This window comes from Lipophrys pholis (assembly GCF_963383615.2).
Source record: "Lipophrys pholis genome assembly, chromosome: 20".
Classification (NCBI taxonomy): domain Eukaryota; kingdom Metazoa; phylum Chordata; class Actinopteri; order Blenniiformes; family Blenniidae; genus Lipophrys; species Lipophrys pholis.
In genome coordinates, this window is record NC_137648.1 from 10,972,216 (window position 1) to 10,991,977 (window position 19,762).

The 19,762-nt window shown below is 43.6% G+C and overlaps 1 protein-coding gene across 2 annotated transcripts; it reads left to right on the forward strand.

Annotated features, from left to right (window-relative positions):
* Positions 1–604: 604 nt before the first annotated feature.
* On the forward strand, positions 605–19,752 carry LOC308125633 (uncharacterized protein). 2 transcript variants are annotated; one of them, XM_080489527.1, is made up of 10 exons: positions 605–740; positions 1,237–1,317; positions 2,374–2,577; positions 2,865–2,951; positions 3,068–3,198; positions 3,291–3,420; positions 3,511–3,613; positions 3,710–3,832; positions 4,091–4,422; positions 19,670–19,752. In XM_080489527.1, exons 1-9 carry the CDS (start codon positions 675–677, stop codon positions 4,420–4,422), a joined length of 1,257 nt encoding a protein of 418 aa, XP_080345653.1. In that variant the 5' UTR covers positions 605–674; the 3' UTR covers positions 19,670–19,752. The 2 variants fall into 2 exon arrangements, with proteins under 2 accessions (XP_080345653.1, XP_080345654.1); XM_080489528.1 differs by lacking the exons at positions 2,374–2,577; positions 19,670–19,752 and having other exon boundaries at positions 4,091–5,080.
* Positions 19,753–19,762: the final 10 nt, after the last annotated feature.

Sequence of the window (19,762 nt, forward strand, 5' to 3'; positions counted from 1 at the left end):
TACTTATTCTATGTCTAACTCAATGGAAACTGCTGTTTTATAGCATTTGATTGCTTAATCTCATTCTGACCTATTAACATTTGGGAGAATACAGTCTGTAAAAAAAAAAAAAAAAGAAAAAGAAGAATTACAATTATTTCCTTGCTTGTCACGATGCTGGTTTGATTATGGTGCACAAGCGTGTTGTGACCATCCCAGCCTTGAATTATTAATTGTGTGGATAAGTTGAGATTCCAGATGGAAGCTTAATGAATTATTTTTGTTTTGTTCCAAATAAAAAAATCATACGTTTTTGACCCCGACTGGTTATGGTGGCCCTCTGTTTGCTGTGGAGATCGGAGGTTGACCACAAGTCTTAAATGTGACTAATCCAACTCACTATTGCTCATCGCATACTCGAATTGGCTGCTCTGTGTTGTCTATCAGAAGAACGCTGTCGTCTGTGCCCGAGCTGCTCAGGACAGCTAATCGAGCGCAGAGTCGTCGCTCGGAGACGCTCGATGATTCTGCCGTCTTTATTTATTAGCCTCGCCTGGCCCTCCAAGTCAACCCGCCGCGTCTGCCCGTGCAAGCTAGCTCTATTTTTAGTGAATATCTCCCAGTAATGCCTCGTAACTCCACTCTCTCTCAGTGACATTCAGTCAGTACTGGCGTAAACTAACTTTTAAAAGGCAATGGGACTACCGCAGAGCTCGTTCCTGTCGGACGGGGGAACTAATAGTGGCTACCACGTCCATGGGGTACGTGAATGCAAAGCAAGGTTACACATCCAGGTCGTCTTTTTTTTTTAGATCCGAAACACTCGTCTGATTCTCGGTGCTTGTCTTGCTTCACTGGGACTGGGCATAAGTGTGTCGCTGCATTGCTCTGTGAGAGCCCACAGGGGATTTTACAGCTTGTTTTGCAACTTGTGTGACGGTAGTTTTTAGCCCTTCACGGTGTCCGCGTGCCGCCCATGATGAGGTGGCATTTGGCACACATCCAAGCCCGCTGAGCATTCCCTGGAAGTGTGCATGCTTATTATCGTAGAAACCTACAAATCATCACTGGAAGCGGGAAAGATGCACGCTCATATGTTGAAGGTGGTAGATAGATACACCGGTGGTCCGGCTTCTTGCAATAAGAAGCCCCGAATACCGAAGAGTGCAGTTTCTGGAGTGGACACAGGGGGGCGCTGAGAACAGTTCATGTTGTTGAAAGCGCCTCCAGATTGGAAATGTTTGTTTGTTTTTTCAGGTACAAGAGGACTCACCTGCTCAGAGGGCAGGTCTGGAGCCTTTCTTTGACTTCATCCTCTCCATAGGAAACACCAGACTAGTGAGTAGACTCCGTTTGACAAGACTTTTATATGGTTGAAAATGTTGCTCATAACAATCAAAAGTCACCTGTACGTCACAGGGTGAGCACAGAGGAACAGACACTCCCATTCATACCGACTGGGAATGTAGATTCACTAATTATCCTTGCATGCATGTTTACACAAGCGTGCATAGAGAAAGAAGGCAAACTTTACACACAAAGCCTGAACTGAAGCTATTCAACTTCAACTTCTGCAAAAGTGCTACACCAGTAGTCATGCATTCTCCCACAATGTGGTTTTACTAGTAATATGATAATACTGCAGGTTTTTTGTCATTGCTTCAATGACATTTGTTTATAGAAGAAAACAAATAAATCTATTCACTGTGAACTTATTCTCCACATCTTATACATACTGAGCGTGACTTTAAGCGATAGAAGTGACCATGGCCTCATATATCACATCAGTAAATGATCCTCGGTGGCTTTTATAGCTCTTTCATTAGTAGCTCATTATTAAAAGCTGAAATATTCCTGAGGAAGGAAGAGAGGCAGTGCTTGTATGCGTGCAGCCCGGATAAAGCAGCAGTTGATTCACATTCCTTTAATGATTTGAAGACAGCGGATAAAAACCGAGGTGAACACTTAGAAGTACGTTTTGATGTGAAATTCTCTGAGCGTTACCTGCAGGAGACTTGTCAGGCCTCACCTTTAAGCTGACATTTGGATGCTTCGTAGTGAAAGTGTACGTCCATTTCTCTTCTTTTAAAAAGCAGACGCACAACCGCATAGACTTCGCTCTGTCTGCTTTGTGTTGACTTGTATTTGGGCGTGTTTTGATTGTAGATGTATTTCAAACCGCCGACGTCTGCTTCTGTTCTGTGTTTTACTGCAAACTCAACTTGACAGACCATTTCTCATTCCCCCAGAATGAGATTTAAGCAGCTTGCATTGCAGCCACAGTGGGAAACATGGCCATACCGTCCGCTGCCATAATCTCATTCACCCCATGCTCTTTGACATTAAACCCCCGTCTGTGATGTCGTAGCTTGAAAATCTCCCCCCCCCCTCCAGAATAAAGAAGGCGACTTGCTGAAAGACCTCCTCAAGGCCAACATGGAGAAAGCGGTAAAGATTGAGGTGTACAACTCTAAAACCCAGCGGGTGCGGGAGCTGGAGGTGACGCCCAGTAACATGTGGGGCGGTCAGGGTCTGCTGGGCGCGAGCGTTCGCTTCTGCAGCTTCGAGGGAGCCAATGAGAACGTTTGGCACGTCCTAGTAAGTGAAACCCACCTCGTTTTGTTCCAGCTGCAGCTGGTAACCCCGCGTTGACCCCCCCACCATGCAAAACACATTAGTGGCAGCTGTTGGATGGAAGTCATCACATTTACTGTTGCTATTGTGTTGTAACAAAATGGAATTACATGAAAACTACATTTCTATATATGTCAGTTAATACTCTGTATGCCAGATTTGCAGTTCAGTAATTCTTCTTGGTATTTAAGTTAATTTGACTGAATTAAATGTAGTTGAGGTAGAAAATGCTGCTTTCTTTCCCTCTTCAGGACGTGGAAGAAAATTCTCCTGCAGCTCTGGCCGGCCTTATTGCACACGATGACTTTATAGTTGGAGCTGACCAGGTGCTCCAAGATGTAAGCTTGTTTTCTTCTTCCTTTCCTCTGGTTGATGTCAGGGGGGAGACAAACCCATATAAACCACAAAAATATGAAACCATTTTTCTTAATATATGCGTCACTCTTGGTTCCAGTCAGAGGACTTCTTTTCTTTAGTTGAAGCCAGTGAGGGGAAACCTCTGAAGCTGTTGGTGTACAACATGCAGACTGAACACTGCAGAGAGGTGGTGGTCACACCAAATGGAGCGTGGGGAGGAGAGGGAAGGTCAGTGATCTTAAAAGGGCTTCAGAATGGGCGATTGTGATTGCTTTTTATCTCTATGGTTCAACCGTGTAAAAATACCTTCCCATACCCAGTTTAGGTTGTGGTATCGGCTATGGTTACTTGCACCGGATTCCCACTGGTCCAGTTCAGCTCAACAGCGATCTCCAACCCGCGGTGACCGGTAGCAGTGACGACGAGCCACCTGCGGTTGACCACACAGAGGTATAATCTGTCCTGTCTTTTCATTGTTTTTTTTGTTTTTTTAATTGTTGTTTCTCATTTTGTAGCGTCACTAATACTTCGTTTTGTCAGGTGTCTTCTGTGGCTGAAAGCAGCCCATCTATTGTTCAAGAGTTGATCCAAATCGAAGGAGATCAATGTGTAATCCCACCCAGTCAACCGGCTGCAGACCTTGGTAAACCACAATCTGTTTTTAGAACGCCCTCAGACCAAATTGGCCGGTTTGTCATTTCGCTCAAGTTCACGACTATTTGTTCTGTGCTGTTTTCAGATATTTCCAGTCTCCCCGAAGCCATGACTCCGGATTCATCGGACGTGGCTTCCACCAATGACGATGGCCACAGCTCCATGTTTGTTAATTATGGCGATGACTCGGGTGATCAGTGTAGCCTGGGTAAGCGCTTCACCCCTAATTAAGCTGCGCAGTCTCACGGTGCGGCTGAGAAAGAAACTGAGCACAGTGCGAATCGGAGAGTTGGTTCATTTAGTCGCTTAGCTGGTGCATGAATTGCTGCTTCTGCAGAGTCCGAGCTCAAATCGTGTGTAGCACAAGTTTAAAACATGTTATTGTTTACACTTTTGTAATGTCAGAATGAACGGAGGACAAGTTCACCTTATCCACGTCCCTACAGACTCTGACGTTCTTTTACAGAAAACCTGTCTGTTGACGACGGCGGTTCACCTTCAAGGAAAGAAGAGCCCGTCGTCCAGGAAACTGAGCAGGAGAGCGGTGTGGATTTAGCCGCTTCTCCCACCAGCGAGGCCGCAGACTACGACGATGACGCGGACGCGGACGCGGACGCAGACATCGACCCCGCCCCCGACGCCGACGGCGGCCTGGAAGTCGGTGCGGAGAGCCTCAATATCTCAGGTATCGGCGAGATGCGGGATTCTAGTCCAGAGCCGACAAGCTCCGCTCAAACCACAAGGGAAGAGACGCCGGAGCCTCCTCAAGCACACACCGAGGAGGACAGCCAAGAATAAGTAACTTGAATAACTTTTGCTTAAAAGATGATTTAGAGCACCTCATGTGACAGAAAGCCTTCCTGATGACGGCAAGTTGTATCACTGGAACTTTTCTTTTTTTTTTATTTCACCTACTATATCAGTGCCATTGCTGCATGCTGAACTGCACACTAACACTAATATGTTTGCCAGAAAACACTAAAACGCTGTTTTATGCAACATGAATGTAGAGTATTTGTAGGCATACTGTGTTTTTAAAGATCAAAGTTGCTGCAGAAAAGCCATCATAGCTTACACAAGCAATCCAAAGGTTACATGAGTGTTTGTTCTAGTCGGCATTACTTTCTAAAAGGTACAGAACACTGAAGAAGAAGAAAAAAAAAAGGACTTTTTCAATCGGGTTTCTTGTTTTTATTTCCTAATGGGTATGTGTGTGTGTACACAGTTTTTAATCTCAGGCAACTCCCTGTTTGATCCTTTAAACTTTTCTTGCTGTTTCTTATGTGGAAGTTTGACTTTTGGTTTAAGTGAGGACGCTACGTTTGAGGAAGCTCTGGATGTTTGCTGTTTGTTCGGGGGAGGGGGGGGGAATTTTAATCGAGTTATGTCTGATTTATATGGATGGATGAGAACATCCAGATATTTATAAAAAAAAAAAATAAGATGCTCAACATGGATTTTTTGTGTTACTGTGTCTTTTATTTGTCGGGGTGACTTCAGGCATCGGGACAGCAGGTGTCAGCAAACACTTCATTATAGAACTCAGGCTTCAGTTGGGTTGCCATTGCAGCTTTCGATATGCCAGATTACCGCTCTCATTTTTAGTAGCCGTGTTGTGACGCTCTTAAAAACACATCTTCGTCGAGAAACACAGGGAGGTTTGCTTAAATCGCCTTGTGCAGAGAAAAAGCAGTATATTATAGAGGATTCTCACGGCACCGCTCAGACATGGCGACACACTGACGCAATGGTGCATCGTTTATCCCATTTGCATAATTTTGTGGAACCTAAAAATGTACCATGTGTTCGTATTATATGTGGCTGACTTAAAAGCACTACAGCTGGAAGATGTATTCTGATATCAAGAAGAAAACAAAATAGTGATACTCCATAAGCAGAATAAAAAAAAAAAATTCTTACGGTGTCCAAAAATCCCATGAATTATAAAAAGGTTTGGCATATATTCAAAACACATATTGCCCTTTATTTTAATTTTTTTAAAATCTGTAATGAAATATTTATTTGTTTTATTATCATTGGGGGCCATTATAATGTAATATTGATTTGAAAAACTTAAGGAAAAAAATGTAAAATATAAGTGAAGCTACAGTATCAGACAGGGAGCATGTTTCAATTATTTACCAGGGCACTCCTCTCCTCAGCTGAAGGGGGGGGGGGGATGGGCAAGAGGGAAAAAAGAAAAGCCTGCGTGGGGGATGAAAGACACGGGGGGGGGTGGATTTGTCTTTCCACAGCTGGATGGTGGAGCACTGTTCTCAAACACGCTTTCCTCTGGCACACCTGCGAGTGTGCGTTAGGTGAGGATTATGTTTCTTAAAACGAATCTTGGTGGCTTTCCGTTCCGCATGCACGCTGACGTCCAAGAAATTCCTGACAAATGAAATCCTCAAGCTTGTCAAATAAGAGACCTTTCTGTTGCGGGCGAGGATGTCGCCCTCGAGGTGAACGTGTTATTTCAGTGAGGTTTACAATGTGATTATTTGAAGAAGCAGCCCTGGGCTAAAAGCCAGCAGCTGCTGGTGAGGTGGATAGGTGGAGTTTAAACGGGGGGGACAGGGGGGTGGGCACCTCTGGAGGAACATGCCTTGCCTTCCTTCTCTGCCTCCTTGCGAGGCCGTTTCAAAGGGACACTGTGACGCAGCTGAACCCACATGTCAGCTTAGCTTTATCTCAACCCCTGAGAGGCTCGGCTCACAGGCACCAGCATAGTGCTCGCTGCCTCAGCCTGGCGTTGCAGCATGACAAATTGTGAAATAGAATAACTCCAGAGAAAGATAGAAAGGAGGGACTAGGGGGGAGGGATTGAAACATGGGTGGAAGGAATGGATGGGGGGGGGGGGAAGGTATAGTTACAAGGCCGAAGGGAGAAATGGAACAAGAGAAGACGATTGGATCAACCATGTTGTTCACATAATGCCGAGTCTTACTCTTTTATTTTGCAGCTCGTGTTGCGTTTCTGTCACACGGTAACGTTGTTGATTGAAATTAAACTGACTGAACCGTATTTATTCGATTTGACAGTGAAGTAGACTTTTCATCCATGTGGGTGCGAATCCTCGTTTCTGTGTTCCATCACCTCCCCGCCCTAATCACCCCTTTCCCGGTGAGGAGGAGTCTATATTTGGAAGTGCTGTGAGGCGTATTTGCATACAATCCTGATGCCGTGTTGCTCACAGTGGTGCAGGAAAGAGCCTGGGAATAATGCGAGTAAGTGCCTGTCTGCGTTGGACCACCAGGGTTCAAGCCATAATTACATTCATTCATGCAAGAGGACTGTCACTCTGAGGAGGTCTGCATTCATTAACAACTTGTTTTCATCTCTGCGGTCATTACCAACTGGCTGTATGCTTTCTCATAATTGCGCAGGGGATTATATTTGCTTCCAGTAAATAAAACCCGTTCGCGTTCGATCTTAATCTTAAATGACGGCTCACAGTTTGCCCTTTGAAGCAGGGGGCAGGGATCTATGCATAATACGGCCGTGTAACCTTAGTTAGCCTGCATTGCATCTGTTTAGCACCTGTGATGTGCACAATGGAAAACCAATTTAGGCGCAGGACCGATAAATCTGAGCGTGTGACACGACAGAATGGCGCGTGGGGAAGTATCGCAGCATGGTCAAATGGGAATTAACAATGAATGTTAAGTGACGCATGGTTGCAAAATGAAACTTTATAGTCCTTGTTATCCACACGGCCTTCCTCCCTGTTGGGGCCCTCTGACGTTACTCTCACATTTCTTCTCGGAGTGGACAAATCACCGGTCCTAATAATATAAGGGCTACATCACTACTTTACTGCTTTCTGAATGATGCCTCTGAATTAACGGTACAATATCAGTGTTTCTCGTGACGGTGTGGTTTAGTGGTCAGCAGTCATGCCTCGGTGTGCACGTATTGCATTTCCAGGCCCAGTGCAGGTGGAGGCCTTTCTGTGCTGGATTTGCAAGTTCTCCCTGTGTGTCCTTGGGTTTTCTCCAGGTGCACTGGTTTATATCGCTTTTCATGCGATTTTGTTCCATCGGGGTGCAGCGTATTAAAGGTTTTTCCTCGTCAATGTTACAAAACAATCCCATTGAAGTAGCTGGTGGCTCACAGGGTTTCATTTCTGAAAAGCACGAAGGAGGTTTTTAATGCTAAAAGAACCTCACATATAGTACTGCCTTTCAGTCGCGTTCACACAGGGGGCCCATGCTGCCATGGATCGCTGGGAATGTTCGCTCTTTGACAGGCAGACCTTTGAATCAAACGACAAACGTTCAGATTAAAGGAGCACCTGAGCCAAAGCCATAATATTCTTATGTTAGTTTTAAATATTACAGAAAAAAAACAACTGAACAACCATATCAGAAGTGTGGTAGGTAGAGTTCTGGCTTGAGAGCATGCATTTGAACTCATAAAATGAAAGCATTAACTTTATAGCCATCTTAACTGGTCCTGCTGCAGAAATATAACTATATATATATATATAAAACTATAAATAATCTCCAGTGCAAATGTAACAGTGAAAATGACTGCTTGGCATAAGACAAAGTGGGATTAGAGTGGGAGGCTTGAAGAGGGACTCATCCTCACAGGGTTCTGAACCTCCTGCTTTATTCGACTGTTATTCATCTCAATACATGAAGAAGAGTCCTTATCTGATGAGGATGGAAGTAGCACATACACCATAATCCCAAAGTATAGTGGGGGGGGAATAAAAACCCATGTGTGATATGATGATGATGATAGAGAAATATTAGATGTCAAAAGTGATTAGCGCTTATCTGGATCTAATGAAATATCAGGGAGCTCACACTAAAATCGTGGCAATTGACCTCATGATGGTGCTAGAGGGAAACTCACAGGACAGATTCTTTTGCGAAATACTGAACATGTTTGCCAAAAATGCAGTCTGAGCGAGAGACCGCGTTACATAGATCCACGTCACCATCATGACTAAACAAGAGCCAGCCTACTCTGTTTCTGCTGTCACTGCTCTTTTATTCCCCTCAACGGAATCAAACTGTACATTTTTGGTCGTGCACAATTGTCCAGCTTCTCCCCGGTGACGGCAGAGGAAGAGAGGAAAACTCGGTGACAAGGTTACGAGAGGGTGTCCTGCATCATTTCCATGCAGCGGGGGTGAGGAGCCGGCGGCCACGCGAGACGGCACACATTGTTCCTCCGTCGGGATGATCCTGCTGATGTCAAGTCCAGGCCCATCTGCTCCTGCGACTCTCACACTGAAAATAAAGACCTCACTTGTTTGCATGCCATCAATGTGCCAGTGCCCCATAAATATATAACGGATTTAATGAGTTGTCGTCAGGCTGCCCTTTAATCGCCATGCACCATCTGAAAGTCCTTCAGGTGCATTCATTTGTATTTGTTTTTTATCTTTAGCTATAGACAATTTATTTGAAGATTTCCATTATGAGTTTTCCTTCTCAAGTAGAGCGTATTATTTATTTTATTTGTATTTATTTATTTTCCTACTGAACCCTGAAGACGCTTTCTTCTATACAATGCTTAAAAAAAATACAGCGTCTGCAACGTCACCGTTTTCACCCTGTCATAAGAGGAAAAACAACTTTGTTATGGCAGCCTTTTCCAGCTGCCGCATCTTCCTGGGTCCGCTGTTTCTTTTTATTTACTCTCTCGCTCTCTTTCTGTTGATCAGGAAGCCCTTTTGTTCAGCTGAGGAGCAGCAGATGAGGCAGAGGGATAAAGGTTTGGCTCAGCCTTTTGCAGAGAAACGCGACTCAGCACCATCCCTGCTGCTCTTCTCTTTCCGTGACATATTTGCACTGACGCCCCCACCACTGCCCCGGCTTGGTTCTGACCCGATGGGGGACTGTCTCTTACAGTTAACCTCATTTACTAGTTAACTCACACCCACACGTGGCAACGCACGCTTGATTTTAGCCCTCCTCTGTCAACGTGCATAAAGATGCACGTACACACAATGTCGCGTGCCATCCACTGACGGAAAGGGTGAATATTGGTGGATTATCTTCTACGTCAAGAACATGAGTGTGATGTTCTTGTCATTGAGAAAATGTCAGGGGCTTTGTTAGGTAAAAGGCTGTGAAACTGAAGCACGTCACATCCTGCACACGGGTGACATTTTATCAAGCTCTTCTGTTTGCACATAAATACAAATATGCTACAAAGCACATATACAGAATTGGATTAGGTTTTTTTTTTTGTTTGTTTTTGATTATTGTTCCTGGGACTTCAGTCATGATTTCTCATCCACTTAAACAAACGGCTGCAGCACTTCTTTCCAATTGTAGCTCCTTCAATCAGCTTTGGCTCTGCTGTGCGTGTGCCTGTGCGTGTGCGTGTGTGTACACAGATGACAGCCTGAATTTGACAACCACAGCATGCGCATCACTCAGCTTGTGTCCGTGTCGAGCCAGAGACGCACCGATCTACCTGGTGCAGGCGGGGGTGGTTTGGGAAGCATTGCCAATATGGTGGAGGGTGGAATGAACTGTGTCGGCTTTTTACTGCAAAATGGAGGCACCATTTTACAACACCGAGGAAAGGAGGATTAGAGAGAACGGTGGTGCAAAAAGATAAAAAATAAAAAAATTATGCCAAGCTGTGAAGTTGCCATGCGTGTGCAGATGAGTTGACTCATAAGAAACAGGATTGACGTTGTGTAACTCTTTCATGTTGGAAATGATGAACACGATCAGCATTCAGATTCTCCTCGGAACAGCAGAATATATAAAAACAGCTGAGTGCCTCGGTGCTGTACACATTATTTTGACAAAACCCGAGCCCCCAGACATAGAGGGTGTGATAATGCTCAGACAGAGCAGGGAGAGGGTGAAAATTGAGAAGGGATGCACAAGAGAGCCAATGAAAACAATGTCCCAAAATAAGAGTAACCCGGTGGAAAATGATGTGTGTGTGTGTGTGCGTGCGTGCGTGCGTGCGTGTGCGTGGCATATGTGCTGCATGTGCACTGAAATGCACTGTTATCAGTTGAGGCCAGAGTTCCATTCCCCAACAACAGCTGAGCAGCACAAACTCCCAGCGTCCCCCTGAGATTCCCTTTTTTTGTAATTACTTTGCAGAGCAGGGGGTGCCCTGCTTCTCTCAGGCTGCCTAGTAGCTTATGCTCCACTTCATCCTCCTGATCTTAAATGCTCTGACTTCTGTCGAGAGCTTTCTCATTCCGGCTTCATGCTGGCGTGCCCTTAAATACATCATTTGCTATGCAAGTCATTAAATTGCCATTAGACTTTTACGTCAGGTGCTGTCCACTGATGGCATTACCCATCCGTCATAATTACGGTGACTGCTTGAACGGGCGGGTTTTGCATGAGACAGAGAGTGTTTTTCAGCGCGCACAGAGTCCGTGGAGACGAGCAAGGATCCCATGTTGGTGCAAAGCCAACACATGAAATGGGGAGTGTGTTTACCTAAGGAGAGGCAAACAGAAGATGGCAGGTGGGTTCGGGTCGCTGCCTCCACCTGTGGCTGCAATTACAGTGATAAATGGAGATCGGGACACTCTGGTGACTCAGAGAGGGCTGGCCAATCACTTATCTGGCAGTGAGTCATCAGCAGCTCCTACTGTCAACAGCAGTCCATCAGAAACACATGGGAACATTGAGTTCGTGTGTGTTTGCACACATCTGCATGTGAGTGGGAGGCTTTCAAAAATGCTGATGGCAAGTTTCTACCATGGTCATCCACTGTCCTCTGACAGTCCTCTACGATGAAGATGTGAGGCATCGGAGGGAGCGCCTCGCTCATTGATATTGTCCATCAACAGCAGTACATTGTGTTCTCCGCTTGCAAAAAGTTTCCTTGCATACGGACGGCTTTACAGTTAATGGTGAGGAGGTTAATTGAGTCCTTAGTTTGAGCTTCGTCATTCCTGCCATCGGAATTAAGTCTCTCTGTCTGTCATATTTTCTCAAAGGAAACCTGGGCAAAGCTAATTAAACCATTTAGAACTTTAATACTGCAACCCAAGACTGTGATAGAAGTTTTATTGAGTGTTTCAAATAAATTGCAGCTTTCCCGTGCAAAATCACAGTAATGATGACTTTTCTGTCTCAAGCAGACCCTAATTGATTGTTTTGTCTCGTTCCCCATAGCAACTGGGATTTACCCTGAAGGACAAAATCACAGGGTCTTGCATTATGTCCGAAAGACCATAAAACAGTCTCTTTCGTACCTCTTTCTATGCACCTCCTCCACCTGCAAGCTCACTGATTCAGTCATTGATTGAGATATTCTGAGCTGTAGCTGCAAAGTGCACCAGCTTCTTAAATGCCAGCACTGCGAAAGCAGGAGGGATTAACCTATAGGTGTTTGTCATATGTGTGCGTGTTGTTTTTTTTGGGTTTTTTTTCCCCTCCCCTCACAGTAACACCATAATGTAGCTCATTTGGTGGGCGTGACAACACTGCTGTGCCCTGAAGTTATAGCCAGCTGGCAGCTGCTGAATTTTCTCTTCCTTTCCACTGCGAGACTGTCGCCCTAGATTCCCCATCATGACATTTTGGGCAGCGTGCATTTCTAGGAGGGGATGTGGGAAAAGAAAAATCCCTGCTCACGCCTGCACTTTAGTTAATAAAACCTTGTGTAGCAGCCATGAAACGTTCATACGTCTGCCAGTTCTATTCGGTTAAAAAAAAAAAAAGATACTTTCCTTGCATTCATGCGATGCAGTGAAACCAAATTCAAATCCTGACAAAAGACTGGAAATAGCTTTTTTCGATCTGCCAGGGGAGCAGGCAGGAATACAGGGGATCCTTTCTTCCTCCTTAAACAGGAGCAGTAGTCACAGGAAAACAGAGCTATGCTCCTATTTATATCCTAGTTTATGGTAAGGCATCATATTACTTCAATATCCAGACATTACTGTTTGGAGAACATTGAATAAGGGTTACTATTGTTATTACTTCTCATCCTGTCTCTGTTGATCGATTGATAGCCTTTGAAATCATACACCACTCCAGTCATGGGCAATCAATTGATTCAAAAAAAAAAAAAATGAATAGGAATCATTGATATTCAAGTGATGACCGCCGGTAGATATAATAGAAATGCTTTTGGACGACTAAGCAAGCATGCGGTTAAAAATGGAGTGTGAGCAGCTGCAAGCTTCCAATATATTGGGCAAGAGACTGTCCATACTGGATAACCGAATACTTCTGAAAACACACTGATCCATCTCACAGAATGTAATCAGTACCACTTGCAATAACTAGCAGCTGGCTTGCTTAGCGTACAATAAAAACTAGATTCACACAATGTCATTTCAGCTCTAACTGTAAAGGTATTAATACAGTATGATAAAATAAATAAATATACAGAATATTGTGGCCTGTGTATAGGATGATAAACTAGCTTTCAAGTACACAGTTGACTGAGATGTCCATGGTAATAGAAGTTTTGTCAAGCTAAAACATCAAATGTCTTATTAATGTACATTATAAATTATTGACTATTTATTTCTGCACAAGTGCCTCTCAAATATAGCTTCTTAAAAACGCCATCATTTTCAAAAATATGAATAATTCTCATCCAGAGATATTAACGCATGCAGACAGTGATTCTCACTGTGAGGTGAAGGCGCAAACCTCTTTAACCACCATATGGCCCCAGCGATTATCATATTGACACAAAGGTCAGGTTTCCGCCCTTCAATATTTGCCAAATTGAATGTTTATCAATAAAGTATACAAAAGATTGCTTTCCCTTGAAAACCTATACTTGCCATTATGCTGATAAAGAACACAAAGTGGTTTATGATACGGTCTTTCAGTGGTACAGGTGCACTCGTGGGTCGTAAACCATTAACTGTTCTTCTGTGGTGTTGACAAGAGAAGTTATGGAGCATTAAAAAAAAAAAGAGGTTTGTGAAATCAGATGGAAACTATTTCCAACCAGATGCTGCACAAAGTGCTTGAACCAGATGCTTTTCATTCCTGTGAAAACGAACATCACAAATAAATCGGCACATAACTGCTTTCTTTCGTGTGGTGTAATACAACTTTACAAGCAAGATACAATCAAAACAATCCGGCTTTCGTCTCGCTGATGGTCCAAATTGTAATGTCCTTTCTTCAATTTGTTGTTTGACTCCGATTTAAGTCTGCAAAAGAGGAACATATTAAAAGTGATGTTTTCAACAGTTTACCGTCGCATGAAGCCAAAAGAAATCTTTCCACGACATTGTCTAAAGGTTGATCTATGAAAGAGGTACCTCATGCTAATTGGCCCCCAAGATTGGATTTGCCTTTTCCAATAATGTTGCTGTCAGACTGCTGCCAGGAGGTTTTTATCTGCCTCTGCTATTCAGTGTGGGCAAAGGACCCTTTTATCTCCTGCTTGATTTGATAATAAAACAACTATAATGTCGGCCCGCCGCCACACACACACACACACACACACACATGCAAACACAGATAGCTCATGTCCGTGGCTGAAAAGTGAATAAAATAGAGGGGACACAAAAGGAGCAAAAAAAAAAAAAGTGATATGAGAGCTAATAACAAATCCAGAGAAAGAAGTTTCACATTTTTATATTTTTTTTTCTTCTGTTATTTAGTCGCATTTAATCAGATTTTAGTTTATAGGTTTGCCTCCCCCGTTCCTCTGCCCCTCCTGTTTTTTCTATTTGATGTGTCGCAAGATAAACGATATGAAAACCCTCATTCTGAGAGAGTGGTGTGAGCTGAAGGCTTCCCACAGACGTCATTCTAAATAACGCTTTTACTGACACTGAGTAGCCCTCTTTGTATTCCCATGCGCCAAAATGACCATCAGTTCATTATCCTGTCCTGCAGAGCACATCATCACTGTGTGTTTTTTCCCCACAACATCTGCAACATTACCACTGCACAGTTACAAAACTGCGCCTCATTTTGACAAATGCAGATCTGTAGCAGGATGAATTACATTAAAACTTCTTCCAGAAATGAGTCACGCTCTGTCTCTTTACTTGAATTTGTACATGCCTGGGTCATTGCTCAGAAAACATGCAAAGAAAAGTGTGAATGCAAACATACAGCATCTGATCCATTACTGTGTGATCTCTAGGAGAGGATTTAAACACAGTAACAGCTCAGCGGAGGAGCGTGTTGGTAAGCGGCTTAGTTTACCCCCTGTGAGTTGCTCCATTACAGTCGGCGCATGAGTCAGCTGCTTTTAAAATCAAATTTCTTTTTCCATTTTCACATATTGTCCTTTTTCCTCTTTTTAATCCCTGAAGATCTGAGGTAGGGGTAATGAAACGGTGTTAAAAGTGAATGGAGGCAGTTCTCTGGAGTATAAAGAAGACACATTTTATCTGATGTTGATTTTATAAATTCTATATGTTGATGGTTAGGTGATTTTGTTTTTATTTCATTTTTTTTTATCTTGGCAAGCACATAGTGTGGACACAGAGCAACTATTATTTGAAGTTTTGAGGAGATATTTCAAGTCATTCGAAGTATGAGATCATGAGCGTCTCATCACAGAGCTCATCGTACCATGCTTTGGTAAATGTTTTGATATTTTAAAAAAATGTCTTATTGAGTGCTTTTTCACTGCATCAGCGGTCCCCTCGGTATCGTTATTCACCCATTCACACACCAAAACACAAAAAAATATGAAAGGGGGATGTAGCAGTTGTGTCAAATAAATTGTTATCTACACTAGAAGAGAAAACATAACAATTAAGAACCTTTAATGAGTTAATCCAGAGCATGTCTTGTGCTATAAATTGGAAAAATCTGGTTAATCTTTATATATAGTCTGCTACTGTCATACCTATTACATTCATGGTATTACACTAAAGCTTATTTTATCCTTGTTTGTCTCTATCACGCTATCCATATATGCAATTCTAAGAATTTTGTTGAAATAATTAATAGAGTCAGAGTCAGACTATTCATTTTCATCAAGATTTCGTCTCAGAAGTCAAAAAGAGAAATCATGCTGCTGTGAAAAGGCAGAAATGGATGACAGACGCAGAAGGGCTGAACAAAAGCAATAAAGACTTCACAGAGTTTGTACAGTTTTGGTGTCTTTCTCTGAAATACAAGTTGTATCAACTGCTTGAATAAATATTTTGATTTGAGCTGCTCAAAATCAATAGAACCATCCACATTTACAAGGGCCAATATAGTTTCATACCTCATATTGCAGGGTATGGGGTATTGGTTAAAACTCTCGCATGAAAGCAAGAAGGGTGGAGTCCCAGCCAGACCAGTGTGGTTTGTATGTTCTTCCAGTGTGTGGATCGTGAGGGTCAGTCTCTTTGCACTTTCCCTGTAATGGTTCAGTGATCAGTCATTACCTTTTGGCCATTATGAGCTGGGATCAGATCTACTGTCCCACTTGGTGTCAGCATTCGTTCCAGCTCGGGTTAAGTTAGTGTTTCTTACTCGTCTCGTCTCTTTTTCAGGTCACTACTCCACCTGTTCCTGTCTGCCTTCCCTCAGTGTGTGATTACCTGACTCCTCCCTAATGTGGTTCACCTGAGTCCCTTCCTCCCTAGTGCATATTAACTCACTTCCCTCATGCTCCTCTTGCCGGATCGTCTTTGCCAGTGTCGAGTCATCCAGCAGATCTTCTAGTGTTTCTCTTTTTGTTTTTTTTTTCAAAGTGAAACTCCTAGAAACCTTTTTCTGTTTTGGAAAGTGAGTCATCAATACTTTTAAAGCCCTTCAACAAAATCATCTCACTGGCAATGAAGCCACGTCAAACACCCGCTAAAACGACACAATAGTGCGATTCATGGCAGCTATCGATCCAAGTCACTTGCTTCTTTATGTCGGTGCTGTGATGCGACACGTCCCCGGGCTGCGCGCAGCCTACGTGTCAGCCATCCCAAGACGTGTGCTGCTTACCTGACCCCGTCTGCCGACGTCACCGTGAACATGACTCATGCCTCATTTCATTTTGTCGTGACTATCACTCCACCCGCTTTTCAGCCTCCCTCCAGCGGCTCCCCTCCCTCACCCTCCCTCCATTTGTGCATCCCTCTCCCCTCACAAACACATCCGTAAACACATCACCGCACACACTGAGGCAAACATACAAGCCCCTGCCTCCTCTTTCTTTTCTTTTTTTTTTTAAATGTGTCGTCTTTAATTTGGGGGAGAAAAAAAAGAAGAGAAAAGCAGAGATGAAAATGTGACAGCTGACACAGTCAGAGACACCCTGCCTTGTAAGTGAAACACAATAAAGCTGCATGACCTGATTACACAGCCACTGTGAGTGTGAGCTGTTCAGTGTGTGCCATGACTTATTCTCTCCCGAGCATCAATTTTGTATTCTATAGAGTCCTAGAAATAGATTTTCACTTTTCAGGCTACTCTGCAGTCTGCCAGGGCTGTCCTGTTGACAGCTGCCTGCCCGCATAAATAGGCTCCTTCAGGCCAGCGCCACACGGAGGGAAAAGGGCACGAGAACGAGAGGCAAAGAAGGAGGACGATGACAGTTTGAGGGGTGCCGATTTGTCTCCATTTAATATGTGCTCAGGTCCCTTCATGAAACCAAGAGGCGGGAATCGGCGCCAGGAAAAAGACCAGGCGGCACTTCAAAAACCGTCCTTTGTATAGAGCCCTTCTTTGTGTTGGGAATCGGTATGAGGAATGTCTTTGCCAGGGAAAGATCCTCTCTAATGAGGCCATTTTGGGATGAAGTAGCAGATAAATCAGCTAATCTCCCCCACAAACAGCAGACACTGCTCTGCTGGCTCTTAAAATAACTCCTGCAACATCGTCTCCCCTATAATTTTGTATGTCACAACGCAAACCCTTGAATTTTCAGTGTATTTATGTAAACATCACACAATGACAATTTAGATGGGAGCTGTTCTCTGCAACTAATCTTTAAAATCATTGGCAGACTTTCTTTTATTTTTTTTATTTTTTTGGAATGAGTGGGAAAATTTTAACCTACACATTTGGATCCACTGTCTTGGCAGGTGGCCAAAAGTCAAAAACAGGTAAAGGAAGGAAAGAGAATGCAGAAGCATTCCATAAGCGTTTTTCAGTGCGCACAAACAGAGATACAAATAAAATACTCAAGCTTGATGGATGCCCAGCATGACCAGTTTTATTGCTTGGAGCAAGAATTGGAATCCTAACATAGGCTAATTAGCACTTTACTCAAAAGTGTAAAAAAGAAGCTGGTAGCGAGGTCAGGGTCACGACATAAACACGACATAAACTGGGTCAGAGCTGCAACACACAAGGTGGTACAAACTCTGACATACTGGAAGTCAACTACTTCCTCTCAGCTAAACGATGCAGTAAATCCACTTGCGTGATGTTGTGAGTTACAACAGGCTCTGTTGACATAGATTTCATCGCATCACTTGTGACTTTCTTCAGCCTGTAAGTGTCCTCAGAGCAGCTTTGAGCTAATCAAGCTTGTTTCGGCTGTCATGTCATCTCACCATGCTTGGCATAGACTAATTCTTTTTAACGGCTTTATACTGTTTAGAGTCGCACTTTTGTTAACCAATATACCTCAAACTTTCTAAGTCGTGGGATTATTTTGTAATTAGTCCTATAAAGGTGGGCTATTACTTGTATCTCAGATTTTAGGTGTCCTCTTTTAGCCGCCCGGTTTGTACTCCTGTGATGGCTGCATTCCTCTCCTTGATTGTTGTCACATCTTTCTCAACCGGCGGTGTTTTTAATTGATGCCAGGTTCTCCTGTTGTTTGTATTTTCGCCAGGCCGTCTGGTTATGTAGTGTTGTTATCAAATCTGTCTACTCTCAATCTGTCCCTGCACAAACTGTACCGTGGTTTTCAATCCAAGTCGGTTTTGTGAGCCTTTGCTTTTGCACCTGCAGTTGAAGTGAGCCACTCAATCATCTGACAAGTAAGAACCACCCTCAGTGGTGGTGACACAACTGAAATACGCGGGTGGAATTGTTTACTGTTGACTGTTTTCTCGGTCAAGGTGGGATTTCTAGTATTTGTAGGGAAAATGTGACACATGCCCACGTATAGGTTAAGAGGCCGGGAGCGGTCGAAGATTCATCTAATAGTGCTTGTCAGATTGATGGTATGATACTCCAGGGGAAAGCGTCTCTGGCATGAGAGATGTGACTCTATCCTATCAGTTTCCCCCAGAACAGAATCGCCACATATGTTTTTCCACACCTGATGTCATTGTGGGGCTTAGTTTTACACACCAAGTAAGCCTCCCTCTGCAATTTAGAGCAACCGTGCACCACGTGATATCGCCCATCTCCTCAGGATCCATCTGTGCACACAAGGAAGGTGTGCGTGGGGTTGTATTGTGTGCCAGTGCCGACCGGCTCCATCTGGTAACAAGGCGGTAAAGATAATGGCCACTGGGAGATGTGGCCAGTCAATAAGGGGTATAGCTTGTCTTGCGGGTCGATTGGGGATTTCTGCCGGCTCCAATACAGCTTTGTAGGGGGAGGAAATGAGAAACTACAGCATTGGGGTGATAAGACTAGGTAGAGAATGTAAATTGTAGGAATCAGATGTCAGTTAATTCAGACTGAAATCAAACAAAACTCCAAATTTTTAATGGAACTAAAGACCACCAAGGAATATCAATTAGGCATGGGTTATGGTGTTGTTGACACTTTCTGAAATGACGATGGGTGAAGGCAAAATATGCCTTGAATCCAACCACACACTCTCACCACCTTACAGGCAGTTTTGAGTCACCAGTTAGACACTGTATATTTTTGTACAGCAGGAGGAAACCAGAAGAGGAAGCCCAAACAGGGAGAACATGCAAACTCCACACAAAAAAATCTCCTGGACTCAAACTCACAGTGCTAACCACTACACCACCATGTCACTCCTTGTAATACCAAACTGTCTTGTCGTACGTGACTTGTTGCTATCATCAAGTTGTTGTGTTTTTATCAACCTGCTAACATTTACCCAATATGATTTATGTCCCTGTTTTTACACTCATTCATTGACTCGTGAAAATGCATCAGTACACACAGTGTAGATAATGGGACTTGTTTCAGTTTGACGTATTGATGACATTCATGACTGTGTTTTATTACTCTCTTTCAGGCTGTCACTGATGCGACGGACATTATATTTTCTCCCCATTTCTGATTGAAGCCTTCACTGTTCATACCCCGCGCCCTTCCTCCTCTTCCAGTT

Excerpts from the sequence above, each read along its gene's own strand:
- LOC308125633 (XM_080489527.1), top strand. The coding sequence starts at position 675 with ATGGGACTACCGCAGAGCTCGTTCCTGTCGGACGGGGGAACTAATAGT. Across the intron at positions 741-1,236 it reads GTGGCTACCACGTCCATGGG|GTACAAGAGGACTCACCTGC; the intron begins GTACGTGAATGC and ends TTGTTTTTTCAG. Across the intron at positions 1,318-2,373 it reads CCATAGGAAACACCAGACTA|AATAAAGAAGGCGACTTGCT; the intron begins GTGAGTAGACTC and ends CCCCCCCTCCAG.